Source organism: Hyla sarda, chromosome 12, assembly GCF_029499605.1.
Source record: "Hyla sarda isolate aHylSar1 chromosome 12, aHylSar1.hap1, whole genome shotgun sequence".
Taxonomy (NCBI): domain Eukaryota; kingdom Metazoa; phylum Chordata; class Amphibia; order Anura; family Hylidae; genus Hyla; species Hyla sarda.
This window is the reverse complement of record NC_079200.1, coordinates 34,813,486-34,831,458: the sequence shown is the minus strand read 5'-3', so window position 1 is coordinate 34,831,458 and position 17,973 is coordinate 34,813,486. Positions and strand designations below refer to the sequence as shown.

At 42.7% G+C, this 17,973-nt stretch overlaps 2 protein-coding genes across 5 annotated transcripts in view; one reads left to right on the top strand and one right to left on the bottom strand.

Annotated features, from left to right (window-relative positions):
• Positions 1-7,253, top strand: part of PLXDC1 (plexin domain containing 1) — a 116,080-nt gene extending 108,827 nt beyond the window's left edge. Inside the window, exons 20-24 of the mRNA XM_056549139.1 lie at positions 727-787; positions 880-1,003; positions 4,784-4,813; positions 4,904-5,061; positions 5,731-7,253. Of these exons, the coding sequence (XP_056405114.1) occupies positions 727-787; positions 880-1,003; positions 4,784-4,813; positions 4,904-5,061; positions 5,731-5,850 (493 nt within the window). The 3' untranslated portion in view covers positions 5,851-7,253. The remainder of the gene's footprint in view (positions 1-726; positions 788-879; positions 1,004-4,783; positions 4,814-4,903; positions 5,062-5,730) is intronic.
• The window catches only part of LOC130297006 (uncharacterized), a 107,238-nt gene that overhangs the window by 55,118 nt on the left and 34,147 nt on the right, over positions 1-17,973 (bottom strand). For 2 of the 4 annotated variants that reach the window (XM_056549144.1, XM_056549145.1), the window contains exon 3: positions 5,524-5,604. The exons of the other annotated variants lie outside the window; for them this stretch is intronic. The gene's annotated coding sequence lies outside the window, so the exon portion shown is untranslated. The remainder of the gene's footprint in view (positions 1-5,523; positions 5,605-17,973) is intronic. 4 annotated transcript variants of the gene reach the window in all.

Below are 17,973 nucleotides of genomic sequence, written 5' to 3'. Positions count from 1 at the left end.
TTGAGTATTTTATTATAAGAGCTAATAAGTTATTATGGCAAAACCTTTTTGTGGTGTAATTTCAGTTTTTTTGTGCACTGAAATAAAAACATACTGCAATTCTGCAATTATTTGCGGGGTTGGGTTTTTATTTCTACTCCATTCAGTCTGCAGGATAAATGATACACTAACTTAACTCTGTGGGTCAGTACTAATAAAGCAATACCATATTAACATACTCAATATGAATAGAGAGGACAAACAGGTGAAAGAGGGGCCCGACACACTGTCTAAGCACCTAGATGCCGCAATGACTATTGACAGCAGAATCTGGAGAATTAATAGGCAAGGACAGGATTTTTCGGTCGCTACCCGCAGGTGTCAGCTGTAATACAAAGCCAGCACCTGATGTGTATGGAGTGGGCTTAGCTACTGAATTTGCTCTATACTTCCTTCCAGTCATCATGAAAAAATAGAATATCAGATCATGTGGGGAAAGTGTCACATTAGAGAATAATAAGTATATAAACTCAATTATTTGTCCAGATTTATCAATCTGTTGAAGACAAAAACTGGTGTGATTTGCCTATAACAACCAATCAAAGCTCAGCTTTCATTTTACTAGAGCTCGTTACGAAATGAAAGCTGAGCTGTGATTGGTTTCTATGGGCAAATCTGATAAATCTGGGCCATTGTCTATAATTTTGGCAATCTGCAAATACATATTTTATGTGTAATGACATGCAGATGTTCCAGTGGCATTGACCGTTATCGTCAGGACTGGTTAACCTATGGTTGTGAGAAAGAGGTGCGTATCCTTAAATATTTCAGCTAATTTAAATACTATATTACTATAAACATAGTTGAATGAAGTAACTTTTTTTTATCATTACCCAAAAGGTCCAAAATACATCATGTGACGAGTACATAGATTTTCACACCCCAGCTGACACTACAATCCAAAACAATTCATTTGAAAGAGACTTACCTACAGCGACAGCTTCTATCGATCTCACTACAGAAGGTAATGTAGCATTTAATATAGGGGGTGCAAGAAGTTGACCAGTTTACAATTATTACATGTTAAGTATATGTCAGCTCGGCACAAGCTACATACTGTATTTTCCGGCATATAAGATGACTTTTTAACCCTGTAAAATGTTCTCAAAAGTCGGGGGGTCGTCTTATACGCCGGGTGCTCTAGTCGGCCGGGACGCCCAGGGTATGGATGGTGTCCCGGCCGAGATTAACTTCCCCCGTCACATTCGGGACATTCCTGTGTCCCTAAAGATCTTTTCGGGACACAAGGATGTCCCCGTTACCTTTCTGCAGCACCGCGTTAACTTTCAAAATGCAGGGGCCGCCGGGAGGTAGCGCACGCAGGGACGTCACTGACGTCCCGTTTGGGCGCCCATAGCAACAGCAGAGCGGAGCAGCGAGGACACGCGGGCATGGTAAGTTACCAGCACGTCATCTTTGGTGCTCCGACCACCGCTTCTCCGGCTAAGGGACATACTGCTATGGCCTATAGGCCATAGCAGTAGATCGTGACCCCGGACCAGAGGAGCGGTGGTCAGAGCACTGAAGTGGGGCAGTACACAGACATAAAGCCTCCAGCCATACACTGTATATGGCTGAAGGCTGTATATCTGTGGGGGAACTATACTGCCAACCTAATGTGGGGGAACTACAACCACAACCTAATGTGGGGGAACTACAACCTAATGTGGGGGGAACTATACTTCCAACCTAATGTGGGAGAACTACAACCTAATGTGGAGGAACTATACTGCCAAGCTAATTTAGGGGGAACAATACTGCCAACCTAATGAGGCGGATCTATGCTGCCAACCTAATGTGTGGGGAACTATGCTGCCAACCTAATGTGGGCGGAACAAAACTGCCAACCTAATGTGGGGGAACTATCGTGCCAACCTAATGTGGGGGGAACTATGCTGACAACCTAATGTGGGGGGAACTATGCTGACAACCTAATGTGGGGGAACTATGCTGACAACCTAATGTGGGGGGGAACTATACTGCCAGCCTAATGTGGGAGAACTACAACCTAATGTGGAGGAACTATACTGCCAACCTAATGTGGGGGGAACAATACTGCCAACCTAATGTGGGGGAACTATGCTGCCAACCTAATGTGTGGGGAACTATGCTGCCAACCTAATGTGGGGGAAACTATGCTGACAACCTAATGTGGGGGAACTATGCTAACAACCTAATGTGGGGGGAACTATGCTGACAACCTAATGTGGGGGAACTATGCAGACAACCTAATGTGGGGGGGAACTATACTGCCAGCCTAATGTGGGAGAACTACAACCTAATGTGGAGGAACTATACTGCCAACCTAATGTGGGGGAACAATACTGCCAACCTAATGTGGGGGAACTATGCTGCCAACCTAATGTGGGGGAAACTATGCTGACAACCTAATGTGGAGGAACTATACTGCCAACCTAATGTGGAGGAACTATACTGCCAACCTAATGTGGGGGGAACCATACTGCCAACCTAATGTGTGGGGAACCATACTGCCAACCTAATGTGTGGGGAACTATGCTGCCAACCTAATGTGGGGGAAACTATGCTGACAACCTAATGTGGGGGAACTATGCTGACAACCTAATGTGGGGGAACTATGCTGACAACCTAATGTGGGGGAACTATGCTGACAACCTAATGTGGGGGGAACTATACTGCCAGCCTAATGTGAGGGGAACTATACTGCCAACCTAATGTGGGAGAACTACAACCTAATGTGGAGGAACTATACTGCCAACCTAATGTGGGGGGAACAATACTGCCAACCTAATGTGGGGGAACTATGCTGCCAACCTAATGTGTGGGGAACTATGCTGCCAACCTAATGTGGGGGAACTATGCTGCCAACCTAATGTGTGGGGAACTATGCTGCCAACCTAATAAGGGGAACTATGCTGCCAACCTAATGTGGGGGAACTATGCTGCCAACCTAATGTGGGGGGAACTATGCTGCCAACCTAATGTGGGGGGAACTATGCTGCCAACCTAGTGTGGGGGAACAATGGTAAGGTATCACATTAGAGGCGTAGTCTTATACGGCGAGTATATCCCAAACTCTATATTTTAACTGTAAAAGTTGGGGGTCGTCTTATACGCCGGAAAATACAGTACTAATTTTATTAAAAGTTATGTGGGGGATTTATCAAGACTGGCGTCTCACAAGCTAGTCAAAATTAATCCCCCGCCAGTACAGGAGCATGCTGGATTTATGTAGAGGCGCATCTTATGCTATCAATACGCCCTCATTTAAATCTTATGCCATCTACGAGATGGCATACATTTCAGATACAATTTACGACTGTTTGAAGGCATAAACTGTAATAAATTTGGAGTGTCCATGATGTCAAGACCCCTTCATGCAAAGTGTCAAAAAGTCACAACATTTTTGCACAAGGTGGATGTAAAATATTTTGTAACATTATGACATGTACACTAGGTCCAGGGAAGTAAAAAATAACCTAAAAGTAACCTAAAAATATTTAATGATGTGTTGTGCACTAGTCTTAAGTTACAGTATTTATTATAATCCAAAAATTTCATTATTTAGAAATGTGTGGCAACCCCACAAAGAGTGAATAAATAGGTGGCTGCCCCATTTATTCTGGTGACAATTTTGTCCCCATTCTCAGGATCAACCCCTTTAAATGTTCCACAAATTCTAATCTTTTGTTTTAGTAATGAACAACCATTTTACATACCTTATTGTTTATGTTTGAGATATTTAAGATTAAACTATGCTGGTATAGGATAGCCTGGTGTCAGGTGTGAAGATTATTTTTTCTACCCTGTTCCTCTTTTTAAAGAGGACCTGTGGCTAAGCCCAAAAAATTTGGTTTTACTATCATTAGATAGCTTCAGTTCCTGAGATATGAGAGTTTTTATGTTGTCTTACAATTCATGGAATTGGTCAGATGGACACGAACCTAATTGTAATAATGGGACTGATCAGGTGATGAGCGGGATTATACAGTCAGGAGGTGTGAATGTTGTAAATAGAGGGGCGTGTGTCTAACACATCCCTGACTGTCTAATCGCGCACATTACATGATATTCACTCTCAATATTAAAATTAAGTTTACATCCATCTGAATGATTCCCTGAATTGTCAAACAATAAATCAACATATTCCAGGAAAGGTTAAATGACCTCAACATGTATAGATTGAAAGAAAGACTAGACAGAGGGTAGATGATTTTATATACATAAAGGGAATAAACATATTAAAGGAGGAGAGGCTATTTAATATAAGAAAAACTACCACAAAAGGACATACTTTTAAATTAGAGGGGCAAAGGTTTATGGAGTAATATCGGGAAGCATTACTTTACTGAGAGAGTAGTGAATGCATGGAATAGCCTTCCTGCAGAAGTGGTAGCTGCAAATACAGTGAAGAAGTTTAACATGCATGGGATAAGCATAAGGCTATCCTTCATATAAGATAGGGATAGGCATAAGGCTACCCTTCATATAAGAATGGGCCAGGGACAATTGATAGTATTTAGAAAATTGGGCAGACTTGATGGGCCGAATGCTTCTAGTGTGTCTGCCAACAAATTCTATATTTCCATATCTCTAGAACGGAAGGATGTATTAAGAAACTGTAAAAAGGTGTGTGATCAGGAACCCCTAAGCTATTTAATGACAATGCAATCTCATTTTTAGGGGTTGGCCACAGGTCTTATTTAAAGGTTTTATTTTACAGATTTTACATTATACCTTTATCTAATACTTTGTTTTCATTTAGATGACACAAAAATGATGCATGAGGGAGATGGTAAGTAAACAGACTAAACCCTTGGCTAAACCATTTATATTATTGTTTACATAAATGTAATGTGTATAAATGTATAATCTACTATTTCAGAGCCACTTGAAGAGATTCCAAAGAAGAAATCATCCCATGTGCATTCTGGCACAATAGTGGGTATAATACTGGCAGTGCTGCTTATCACAATCATAATTCTGGCTGGCATCTATATAAACCATCATAAAGGAAAACAAGGGAGACACTGCTGTATGGAGGTGAGGGTTGTATCCACTATGCCAAACCTCAAAAGCATTTATAATGCATATTCAAAATAAAGTGTAAGGGAAGGGTCACACATAACGGATGTAAAATACGCAGTGGATTTGATACGAGATGATCACATCCACAGTCATCCACACAGAAAATACTTTTACATCCTATCTACACAGTACAGCATGTCTTTTATTGGGGTTCTACATGGTGGTCACATAACCAGACTGCAATTTTAAAAGGGTTCAGAATATATGAACACAACTGAGCTGTGATTAAACAAATTGCACCACAGAATATTGCTAGTGAGTTAGGTTATTTGCCATAAAATGTGGCCTTTATTGGTACTTAGGAGAAAAACTTGATTACATGCAATGTAACACATTCGAGGGAAAAAATGTAGAAGTTGCATTTCACTTATAAGTATTAGGTTAGACCTCCGCTATGCAGAGTGCATTTATTCTTACCAGCAGCAGTGACCTTGAATTTATTTTAACTGAACTTGGACTTAAAGTGCCTTGCTTATCATGTATCCTACAGGATGGAATCTAAAATATATAAGAACATTGAGTTAATGATTTATGCATAGCTATAATGTTTTCTTTATACTACATACTTGTCTATGAATTCTAATTAAACTATTTAAAACCAATATTATCTTACATTATTTGCAGTATCATCCCCACCACTGGGCCGTTATGAAGTTTAACAACCACGGCAGCCCAGGTGTGTACACTGTGGTGGACCCAACACCAGGACTTGATAAAGACAGCTTCATGGAGACAGAACAATAAGAGCCCTTGAACCCCTTTATGTAAGGGAGATGGAAGGGCTGGAACCTACCAATATGCTTCTTACGTCCTAGCAGAATGGATTCCTAAGTGGACATTTAAAGAAATGAAGAAATTACTTTTGACCTTTATTAGTAACTCCAGAATATATTACATTCTGTTCTCCATACTCCTTTTACAGCAATACATCTTGGTTACTAACATAAGAACGATTACGCTCCGTGGTCCATTAGAGATCTCAACTGAAAATTTGCAGTCTTCGGTCAACAAATTATTATTCCTCGTTGTCAGACATCTGAGGAGCAATCATAATCTTCCATATGCATCAAAACATCTATTCCTGAGACTTTTAGAACACCTCACCTAACTATTCCACTTCACAGCCAAGCTTGCTAGTAAAAGCATGTATCTCATCGTGAAGAATATAGCCAAATACAGCCTCGTATCTTGCCAAAGGACTGCAGAGCTCGAAAAGTTTACTTGATTTTCAACTAATTTTTTCATGAAAAAACAATGTAGACTTTAGCAGTTCATATCAAATACAGAAAAAACAAACTTTTTTTTTAAACATATGTGTAACAAAACAAAAGAACAAGTTTCCACACAGGTTTTTTTTTCCGCTACTGCAGTTTTTGAGCCAAAGCCAGAAGTGGATCCAACAGGAAGGAGAAGTATAAGTTCTTCCTTTACAGTTTTTATTCCTTTTGAATACACTTCTGGCTCAAAAACCGTAGTGTCAGTATTCCAAAAGAACGCCAGAAAAAAACTTGTGTGGAAACCTAGCCTTATATCTACTTTGTACAGCTTCCCTGCCACAGAGGTAGAACGCTAGAGAGTGGATCAAGCTTTGTTCACAATGGTGGCTATAGATCACATGGACATCAAGCCTCTGTCATGACAAACTTGCTAAACCTACTGTATTTTCTGTTTATTGAACTGAAAAGACCATATCACACAGGGATCCTTCGAAATTATAAAAACTAAAACATTAAACATTTCACTTATATACACAAGCAGGGCATCTCACCTAACCAAGGTTTATACTTATTGCACTGGGAGCCCCCCTCTGGGTTGCAATAGGGTCTATGATCACCCTTCCCTCCATTAACTATCTTTACTTTCTGTACGACCATGCCATGATAGTGTACAGTAGGGAAGTAGGCCGGATGATCACACTGATCTCTACTCTCTTACAATCCAGGGACGCTGGATCTGCCAAACAAGGAAGTTGCTGTCATTTACATTTTAGTTTTTTCCTTTCTGTTCACTACCTAATTTTTCTATCTAAAATAACAGTGGAACTCCAAGGTGTGGACAGGATACAAGGGCGCTCGACAACCAGGTAGCAGGATAAAATGTTTAATCACCCATAATGCAACGCGTTTCACAGCACAGCTGCTTCATCAGGCATAAATGCCTGATGAAGCAGCTGTGCTGTGAAACGCGTTGCATTATGGGTGATTACAATTTTTATCCTTCTACCTGGTTGTCGAGCGCCCTTGTATCCTGTCCACACCTTGGAGTTCCACTGTTATTTTAGTTATTTCTGATGAGACGAGGAGTGGCTGCTGACACCATACTCATTTATTTTCCATGCCTTGTTCCACTGTTGCACTTGGTGGAGTGTAACTTACTGTGGTAAGAGCAATATCCACCTTTACTCATTTATCTGTGCAAGAAACAGTATCACACTATGGAGTGCTGTCTGCCTTTTGTCTAATTTTCCTATAAAATCTATATTGTAATGCTTTATACTTCTGTAGTGATGAATCTGCTGCAAATAGAAGATTCATATACCCCACATTTTTCTTATCTTGTAATTAACGTTTCGGCAGCCTTGGTGCCATTAACCTTTTTTAGTGTTTGCAACTTCCTCATGATACTTTGCTAAATATCATAAATTTTAAGCAGCTATTACACTATATAGCAATATACATCATAGGAAATCTGATGGTGTGTAGGCACATACATAAATCTCAGGGTACATGTCCTTGACTGCAGATTTTAGCTAGTTTAATTTCTAAGTTATTATTCCCATCATTCCTCATTTACCATGCATTGCTGTAGACCAGTCTTGTTACCTTCTCCTTATTGATTGCACTGCAAAAACTCATAAAATGTTATTTTACTAGAACAATTTGGATTATGTGAAGCCCAGTGTTTAAAGTTACCATATATATTTCTATTGTGTAGCAGGGTTCTTAAATGTAACTGTTTGTACCTGAGAAACCACAGCAGTGTTGTCCAATCTACAGAATATTTTGGCATGCATGAACACTTCAACTTTACCTGCTGGTCAGATTTGCAGATAGCGCATGGCCATGTTATATTGTAATTAAAGGTTTTCTAATGCTAGTCTTAGTCATCTTTTATTTGATCATATTTATATATACTGTATATCTGTGCAGGTGAACACTATGGTACATATTTTCTTAAACAATTCTTAAAGTGGTATCCATGCATGCATACTTTTCATATGTTGCAGTGGCTGCTATGAAAGAGACCTACTCACCTACCAGGGTTTCTTAGGGCTCCCGATCTGCCTTCCCTCCTATCACTCTGCCTGCTACTTCCAAGATTGGTTTGTCTTCCCCTAGTGGTGTCCTCTTCACCACTGTAATTGGTTGAGCAGTCTGTCTTAAAAGTAGAAAGAAGAGAAACGAGCAGGGAGCTGAAAAAGATATCACAGAGGAAGCCCTGGAAGGAAAATATGCTTTTTTTTCCCAAAGCAGCTCCAGCAACAAAATGAATTTAAAAAGACTTCAGACCTTTTCACTTTTTCCACATTTTGCTATGTTGCAGCCTTGTGTGACAACAAATGGATTGTTTGTTAACAGAATGTTAGAAATTGTTGCTAATTAATTGAAGAGGAAAAACTAAAATATTGCATGGACAGAAGTATTCAGATCCTTTATTCAGTACTTGGTTAAAGCACCTTTGGCAGCGATTCCCACCTCCAATCTTCTTGGGGATGATGACATAAGGTTTGCACATCTAGATTTGGGTATTTTCTGCCATTCCTCTTTGCAGATCCTCTTAAGCTCTGTCAGGTTGGATGGGGACCATCGGTGGAAGCCATTCTTGCGTCCGGCCAAAGATGTTTCATTGGGTTCAAGTAAGAGCTCTGGCTGAGCTACTCAAGGACACTCACAGAGATGTCCCTAAGCTGCTCCTGTTTTGTCTTGGCTGCGTGCTTAGGGTCATTGTCTTGTTGGAAGGAGAACCTTCAGCCCAGTCTGATGTCCAGACTTTTCATTAAGATGATGTCTGATGTCCAGGTTTTCATTAAGAATATTTCTGTACTTTGCTCCATTCAGCTTTCCCCTTAACCACAGTCCCCCTGTCACAGCTGCTGAAAACCACCCCCACAACATGATGATGCTACCACCATGCTTCACTGTATGGACGAGACTGGACAAGTGATGAGTAGTGCCTGGTTTACTCCAAAAACATAACAATTAGAATTGAAGCCAAAAACCTTACTCTTTGTTTCATCAGATCAGAGAATCTTGTTTCTCACAGTGTGAGAATCCAAAGTTTTTTCGTGTGTCTTTTACTGAAAAGAGGCTTCTTTTTTGCCACTCCGCCCTTAAACCCAGCTTGATGAATTGCTGTTGTGATGTTTGACCCTCTGGAAGTTTCTTCCATATACAGTGGTCCCTCAAGATACAATATTAATTGTTTCAGGATGACCATTGTATGTTGAAACCATTGTATATTGAGACCATAAAACTCTATAGAAACCTGATAATTGGTTCTGAAGCCCCCAAAATGTCATCCAAATATAGGAAAAAGTGAGGATTAAAAAAAACTAAGTAGATAATACAGAAGAAGTCCCTACATAAAAAAAAAAAAGTAAGAAAGATCTGCTGGGAGCTGTAAATCACTGTCTATGTAGGGGACAAGAGCTTCTTCAGGGTTCTGTACTGTACACAATGTCCTAAAAAAGTAACATGGAGCCGCCCTCACCTGGAGCAGCTAACCTTGGGAAAGGTAAAGAGTAGTACAGAACATGTAGTACCTCCTTGTACTGTAGAGGGCGCAACCAGACAGCCAGTCAGTGCATGAACTTCAGTAATACAGGGGTTTTACCAGTGAAATGCCCATTCTGATTGGTCAGTTTTTCCGGGTATTGACACGTTTCACAGATCTGGACTGTCTGTAGCATTGTATGTTGAGTCTGGTTTCAAGTTACAATGGTCCAGAAAAGAACCTTGTATGTTGAAAACATTGTATGTTGAGGCCATTGTAAGTTGAAGGATCACTGTATACACAGGATCTCTGGAGCTCAGCTAGAGTGGTCACCTTTCTTACCAAGGCCCTTCTCCCCGATTACTTTGTTTGATGAGGTGGCCAAACTTCTTCTATGTAAGAATTATGGAAGTCACAGCGCTCTTGGGAACATGACACAGTGCAGTACAGAGCTCTACAGACAGTTCTTTCCCCTTCATGGCTTGGTTTTGAAGGGGAATATGTATTTTCAGCTTTAAAACCTTGTATAGACAGGGCTGTGTCTTTCCAAATCATGTCCAATTGACTGAATTTACCACATGTGACTATAATCAAGGTAAGAAACATCTCAAAAATGATCAAGAGAAACAGGGCGCCCCTAGAGCTAAATTTCAAGTGTCTTAGCTAAGGGTGTGAATCAGGGCTGTGGAGTCAGAGTCGGAGTTGAGGAGTCGGACGAAATTTTGGGTACCTGGAGTCGGAGTCGCCAAACAATGCTCCGACTCAGACTCCTACTAAATTTAGATTGGAATAAAAAAAAAAAAAGCAAGTTTAAATGTCCCAATTCACAAAAAGTTATAAATAATTACTTCTCTACTGTAAGAATAAAGACCAATGCATGCAGTGCCTCATGAAACCGCAAAACGAACACGTTAAGTGACTGAAGAAGCATGGTTTTCATGTGCTTTACTATTTGGCACACAACGCACAATTAGGAGCGGCAATACTTATACTTTCCATAGTATTGTGTCCTGCTAGGGAACCCATGGGTAACCTAGCCTCTCACTGATACGGGATTAAGTAAATATGTTTTTTTGCAGGACTAGAGACACTTGCATAAGTGAAGGGAATGGAGGGTCAATAGTTCAAGACTGAAGCTGTAAACCATTGGAAAAACTGCTGCCATTCAGCTAAGGCTATAAAAACTTGTAAACTCGATTGTTAGCTTAAAGGGGTACTCCGCCCCTAGACATCACGAGGGGCGGAGCCGTGATGTAGCGATGCTCCGGCCCCTATATCGCCCGTCATTACGCACAGAGCGAACTCGCTTTGTGCAGTAATGATAGCGCGGTGCCGCATCGGCGATCCCAGGGGTCCCCAGCAGTGGGACCCCGGCGATCTGACATCTTATCCCCTATCCTTTGGAAAAGGGATAAGATGTCAGATCGCCAGGGTCCCGCTGCTGGGGACCCTCGGGATCGCCGCTGCGGCACTGCGCGCTCATTACTGCACAGAGCGAGTTCGCTCTGTGCGTAATGACGGGCGATACAGGGGCCGGAGCATCGTTACATCACGGCTCCGCACCTCATGATGTCACGGCCCGCCCCCTCAATACAAGTCTATGGGAAGGGGCATGGGGGTCTTCACGCCCCCTGCCATAGACTTCCATTAAGGGGGCGAGCCGTGATGTCACGAGGGGCGGAGCCATGACGTCACGCTGCTCCATCCCCTGTATCACCCATCATTACGCACAGAGCGAACTTTCTCTGTGTTGTAATGAAAGCGCAGCAGCAGCAGGACCCCGGCGATCTGACATCTTATCCCCTATCCTTTGGATAAGGGATAAGATGTCTAGGGGCGGAGTACCCCTTTAAACTTGACTATGGGATTCAACTAGGAAAATCATGTTTTATAATAAATGCCCCTTCTTGGATCCTCCCACTGCCCTATCTTCAGCAGCATATCAGCACACAAACTGTTCAAGCCAGTAGACTGTTGGCTTCCCAGCCAGTAGTCCTGTGATAATGACATGTATGTTGCCTTTCTTTCCTTCAAGGAATGTATAAAATATATTCATATATTAATACAGAGAAGTCTGAGTCGGGGAGTCGGAGTTGGAAGGACAGAAAACTCCGGAGTCGGAGTTGGAACATTTATCTACCGACTCCAAAGCCCTGGTTTGAATAATGCGAAATTTTAGTTTTTCATTTTTTTCTCATCATGTGGTATTAAGCCCTTAAGGACGCAGGGTCTTTCCGTGTTTGCACTTTTGTTTTTTCCTCCTTACCTTTTAAAAATCATAACCTTTTCAATTTTGCACCTAAAATTCCATAATATGGCTTATTCTTTGCGCCACCAATTCTACTTTGCAGTTATATTAGATGTTTTACCAAAAAATCCATGGCAAATGGAAAAAAAATTCATTGTGTGACAAAATTGAAGAAAAAATAAGCCATTTTGTAACTTTTGGGGGCTTCTGTTTCTACGCAGTGCACTTTTTTGCAATTTTGACCACTGTCACTTTCTGCATTAATAACTCTGGGATGCTTTTACCATTTATTCTGATTCCGAGAATGTTTTTTCTTGACATATTGTACTTTAACATAGTGGTTAAGTTTTCATTGTTACTTGCATCCTTTCCTGGTGAAAAATTCCCAAATTTCATAAAAATTTAGAAAATTTAGCATTTTTCTAACTTAACTTTAAAACTCTCTGCTTGTAAGGAAAATTGATATTCCAAATAAATTATATATTGATTCACATATACAATATGTCTACTTTATGTTGGCATCATAAAGTTGACATGTTTTTGCTGTTGAAAGACATCAGAGGGCTTCAAAGTTCAGCAGCAATTTTCCAATTTTTCAAGAAAATTTCAAAATCTGAATTTTTTAGGGACCAGTTAAGTTTTGGAGTGGATTTGAGGGGTCTTCATATTAGAAATACCCCATAAATGACCCCATTATAAAAACTGCACCCCTCAAAGATTCAAAATGACATTCAGTAAGTTAGTTAACCCTTTAGGTGTTTCACAGGAATGGCAGCAAATTGAAGGAGAAAATTCAAAATCTTCATTTTTTTTGCAACAGCTGGAGGCTCCATTTTGGAAACACTGCCGTTTGATAAATTTTTCAATTTTATTGGGGGAACAGTGTAAGGGGGTGTATATGTTGTGTTTTACCCTTTATTATGTGTTAGTGTAGTGTTTTTAGGGTACATTTGCACTGGCAGGGCTTTACGGTGAATTTTTCTCTAGGAGTTTGCGCTGCGGCGGAAAATTTGCCGCAGCTCAAAACTTGAAGCAGGAAATTCCCTGTAAACCCACCCGTGTGAATGTACCCTGTACATTCACATGGGGAGGGCACACCTCCAGCGGTTGCAATACTACAACTCCCAGCATGTACTGACAGACCGTGCATGCTAGGAGTTGTACTTTTGAAACAGCTGGAGGCACACTGGTTGGAAAACCTTCAGTTAGGTTCTGTTACCTAACTCAGTATTTTCCAACCAGCGTGCCTCCAGCTGTTGCAAAACTACAACTCCCAGCATGTACTGATCACCAAGGGCATGCTGGGAGATGTAGTTATACAACAGCTGGAGGTACGCAACTACAACTCCCAGCATGGCGAGACAGCCGTTTGCTGTTCGTGCATGCTGGGAGTTGAAGTTTTGCAAGATTTAGAGGGCCACGGTTTAGAAACCACCGCACAGTGATCTCCAAACTGTAGCCCTCCAGATGTTGCAAAACTTCAAATCCCAGCATGCCCAGACAGAAAACTGCTGTGTGGGCATGCTGGGAGTTGGAGTTTTGCAAGAACTAGAGGGCCACAGTTTAGAGAACACTGCACAGTGATCTCCAAACTGTAGTCCTCCAGCTGTTGCAAAACTACAAATCCCAGCATGCCCAAACAGCAAACAACTGTATAGTGGTCTCCAAATTGTAGCCCTCCAGATATTGCTAGGTAACTCACCGGCTTCCGTAGTCTGCACCAGAGAGCCAGCCGCACGTGATCGCCGCCCGCCCCCTCCCCCCTGATCTGCTATTGGTCGGTCACTTCTGACCGACCAATAGCAGGGATAGGAGGGGTGGCACCCCTGCCACCTCACTCCTATCCCTTCAGGGGGATCGTGGGTGTCTTGGACACCCCTGATCCCCCTGATTTTCCCGGTCACCGGAGACCCTTATGACCCGGAATCGCCGATCGGCGGTCTGAATTGACCGGCCATTTGCGGTGATTGCCCACATGGGGGGGGGGGGGGGTCTCAAGACCCCCCCTTGGCGATGTGCCAGGAGGCCTACTGAATGATTTCAGCAGGCATCACGGTCCAGTCCCCGACCGGCTAGCGTCAGGGACCGAAATTCCCATGGGCATACCCATACGCCCTCAGTCCTTTATGACTTTTTAAAATGGGGGCGTATGGATACGCCCGCCGTCCTTAACCACATAGGGACCCAGGGCGTACAGGTACGCCTTCAGTCCCTGGTACTTAATGACCCAGGGCGTACCTGTACACCAGTGGGAATGATATCGATCAGCAGGCACCCTGCGCAAATGCCCGGGGGGGTCATCAGACCCCCCCCCCACGTCGGCGATCGGCGCAAATACCAAGTGAATTAACATTTTCGATTTGCGACGATTCCGGGTCAAACGGGTCTATGGTGACCCGGTGACCCAGAATAGGAGGGGGATCACGGTTGTCCATGACACCCACAATCCCCCTGAAGGGATAGAAGTGAGGTGGTGGGTGCCACCCCTCCTATCCCTGCTATTGGTGGTCTAGACGCGACCACCAATAGCAGATCGGGGGCGGGGGGCTTTACTTTCGCTTTCCCCGTTCTGCCCACCCACAATAGGCGGGGCAGGACGGGGAAACGACGGAGGACCGGGGGGCGAAGTCCATTCACCCATCAGTGACAGCAGCGGGCGACGATCGACGGCGGCTGCGGGCGACGATCGGCGGAAGAAGAGGACGGCGATGCAGCTCCCTGGATCCTACGGAAGACTATAGTGGTCTCTAAACTGTAGCCCTCCAGATGTTGCAAAACTACAACTCCCAGCCTGCCCAGAAAGCTGTTTAGGCATGCTGGGATTTGTAGTTTTGCAACAGCTGGAGGGCTGAAGATTTAGACCACTGCACAGTGATCTCTATACTGTAGAACTCCAGATCATGCAAAACTACAACTCCTAGCATGCCCACACAGCAGTTTGCTGCCTGGGCATGCTGGGATTTGTAGCTTTGCAACATCTGGAGGTCCACAGTTTGGAGATCACTGTGCAGTGGTCTCTAAACTATAGCTCTCCAGATGTTGCAAAACTGCAAATCCCAGCATGCCCAAACAGCAAACAGCTGCCTCGGCATGCTGGGAGTTGTAGTTGCGTACCTCCAGCTGTTGCATAACTACATCTCTCAGCATGCCCTTCAGTGATCAGTACATGCTGGGAGTTGAAGTTATGCAACAGCTGGTTGGAAATGCTGAGTTAGGTAACTGAAGGTTTTCCAACCAGTGTGCCTCCAACTGTTGCAAAAGTACAACTCCCAGCATGCACGGTCTGTCAGTACATGCTGGGAGTTGTAGTTTTGAAACAGCTGGATGTTTGCCCCCCCATGTGATTGTACAGGGTACATTCACACGGGCAGGTTTACAGTTAGTTTTCTGCTTCAAGTTTGGGCTGCGGCAAATTTTTCGCCGCAGCACAAACTCCTAGCGGTAAACTCACCATAACCCGCCAGTGCGAATGTACCCTAAAAACACTACACTAACACATAAAGAGTAAAACACTACATATACACCCCCTTACACTGTCCCCCCAATAAAAATGAAAAACGTATCGTATGGCAGAGATTCCAAAACGGAGCCTCCAGCTGTTGCAATACAACAACTCCCAGCATTTCCGGAAAGCCACTGACTGTCCAGGCATGCTGGGAGTTTAGCAACAGCTGGAGGCACCCTGTTTGTGAATCACTGGCATAGACTACCCCTATGTCCACCCCTATGCAATCCCGATGAAGTCCTCAAATGCGCATGGCACCCTCTCACTTCGGAGCCCTGTCGTATTTCAAGGAAACAGTTTAGGGTCACATATGGGGTATTTCTGTACTCGGGAGAAATTGCACTACAAATTTGGGGGGCTTTTTCTCCTTTTACCCCTTATGAAAAGGAAAAGTTGGGGTCTACACCAGTCTGTTAGTGTAAATTTTTTTTTTTTTTACACTAACTGGTGTTGCCCAATACTTTTTATTTTTACAAGCGGTAAAAGAAAAAAAAAGACCTCCAAATTTGTAACACAATTTCTCCTGAGTACGGAAATACCCCATATGTGGGCGTTAAATGTTCTGCGGACGCACAACAAGGCTCAGGAGTAAGAGCGCACTATGTACATTTGAGGTCTAAATAGGTGATTTGCACAGGGGTGGCTGATTTTACAGCGGTTCTGACATAAAACGCAAAAAAATAATTACCCACATGAAACCACATTTTGGAAACTACACCCCTCAAGGAACGTAACAAGGGGTATAGTGAGCCTTAACTCCTCACAGGTGTTTGACAAATTTTCATTAAAGTTGGATGGGAAAATGAGAAGAAAAAAACATTTTCACTAAAATGCTGGTGTTGCCCTAAATTTTTCATTTTCACAAGGGAAAACAGGAAAAAAAGCCCCCCAAAATTTGTAACTCCAATTCTTCTGAGTATATTAATAGCCCATATGTGGATGTAAAGTGCTCTGCGGGCGAGCTACAATGCTCAGAAGAGAAGGAGCGCCATTGGGATTTTGAAGAGAAAATTTGTCCGGAATTGAAGGCCACGTGTGTTTACAAAGCCCCCATAGCGCCAGACCCCCCCAACATGTGACCCCATTTTGGAAACTACACCCCTCACGTAATGTAATAAGCATTTATGTCCCACAGGTGTCTGACAGATTATTGGAAAAGTGGTCCGTGAAAATGAAAAATTTTATTTTTCATTTGCACAGCCCACTGTTCCAAAGATCTGTCAAACGCCAGTGGGGTGTAAATACTCACTTCCTAAATGTGACATGCCCCCCAAAAACCATTTCAGAAAAATTAACTCTCTAAAATCCCATTGTCGCTCCTTCCCTTCTGAGCCCTCTACTGCACCCGCCGAACACTTTACATCACCATATGAGGTATTGCCCTACTCGAGAGAAATTGGGTTACAAATTTGGGGGGGGGGGGATTTTTCATCTATTACCCCTTGTAAAAATTCAAAAACTGGATCTACAAGAACATACGAGTGTAAAAAATGAAGATTTTGAATTTTCTTCTTCACTTTGCTGCTATTCCTGTGAAACACCTAAAGGGTCAACAAACTTTTTGAATGTAATTTTGAATACTTTGAGGGGTGCAGTTTTTATAATGGGGTCATTTATGGTTTTTTTTTTTTTAATAAGAAGGCCCTTCAAATCCACTTTAAAACTGAAGTGGTCCCTGAAAAATTCTGATTTAGAAAATTTTGTGAAAAATTGGAAAATTGCTGCTGAACTTTGAAGTCCTCTGATGTCTTCCAAAAGTAAAAACATGTCAACTTTATGATGAAAATATAAAGTAGACATATTGTATATGTGAATCAAAATATAATTTATTTGAAATGTCTGTTTTCCTTACAAGCAGAGAGCTTCAAAGTTTGAAAAATGCAAAATTTTGAATTTTTTCATCAAATTTTGGAATTTTTCACGAAGAAATGATTCAAGTATCGGCGAAAATTTACCACTAACAAAGTAGAATATGTCACAAAAGAACAATCTCGGAATCAGAATGAAAGGTAAAAGCATCCCAGAGTTATTAATGCTTAAAGTGACGGTGGTCAGATGTGCAAAAAATGGCCGGATCCTTAAGGTATAAATGGGCTGGGTCCTTAAAGGGGTACTCCGCCCCTGGCATCTTATCCCCTATCCAAAGGATAGGGGATAATATGTCAGATCGCCGCAGTCCCGCTGCTGGCGACCCCCGGGATCGCCGCTGCGGCACCCTGCCATCATTACTGCACAGAGCGAGTTCGCTCTGTGCGTAATGACAGGCGATACAGGGGCCGGAGCAGCGTGACTTCATGGCTCCGCCCCTCATGACATCACGGCCCGTCCCCTTAATGCAAGTCTATGGCAGCGGGCGTGACGACCGCCACGCCCACTCCCATAGACTTGTATTGACGGGGCG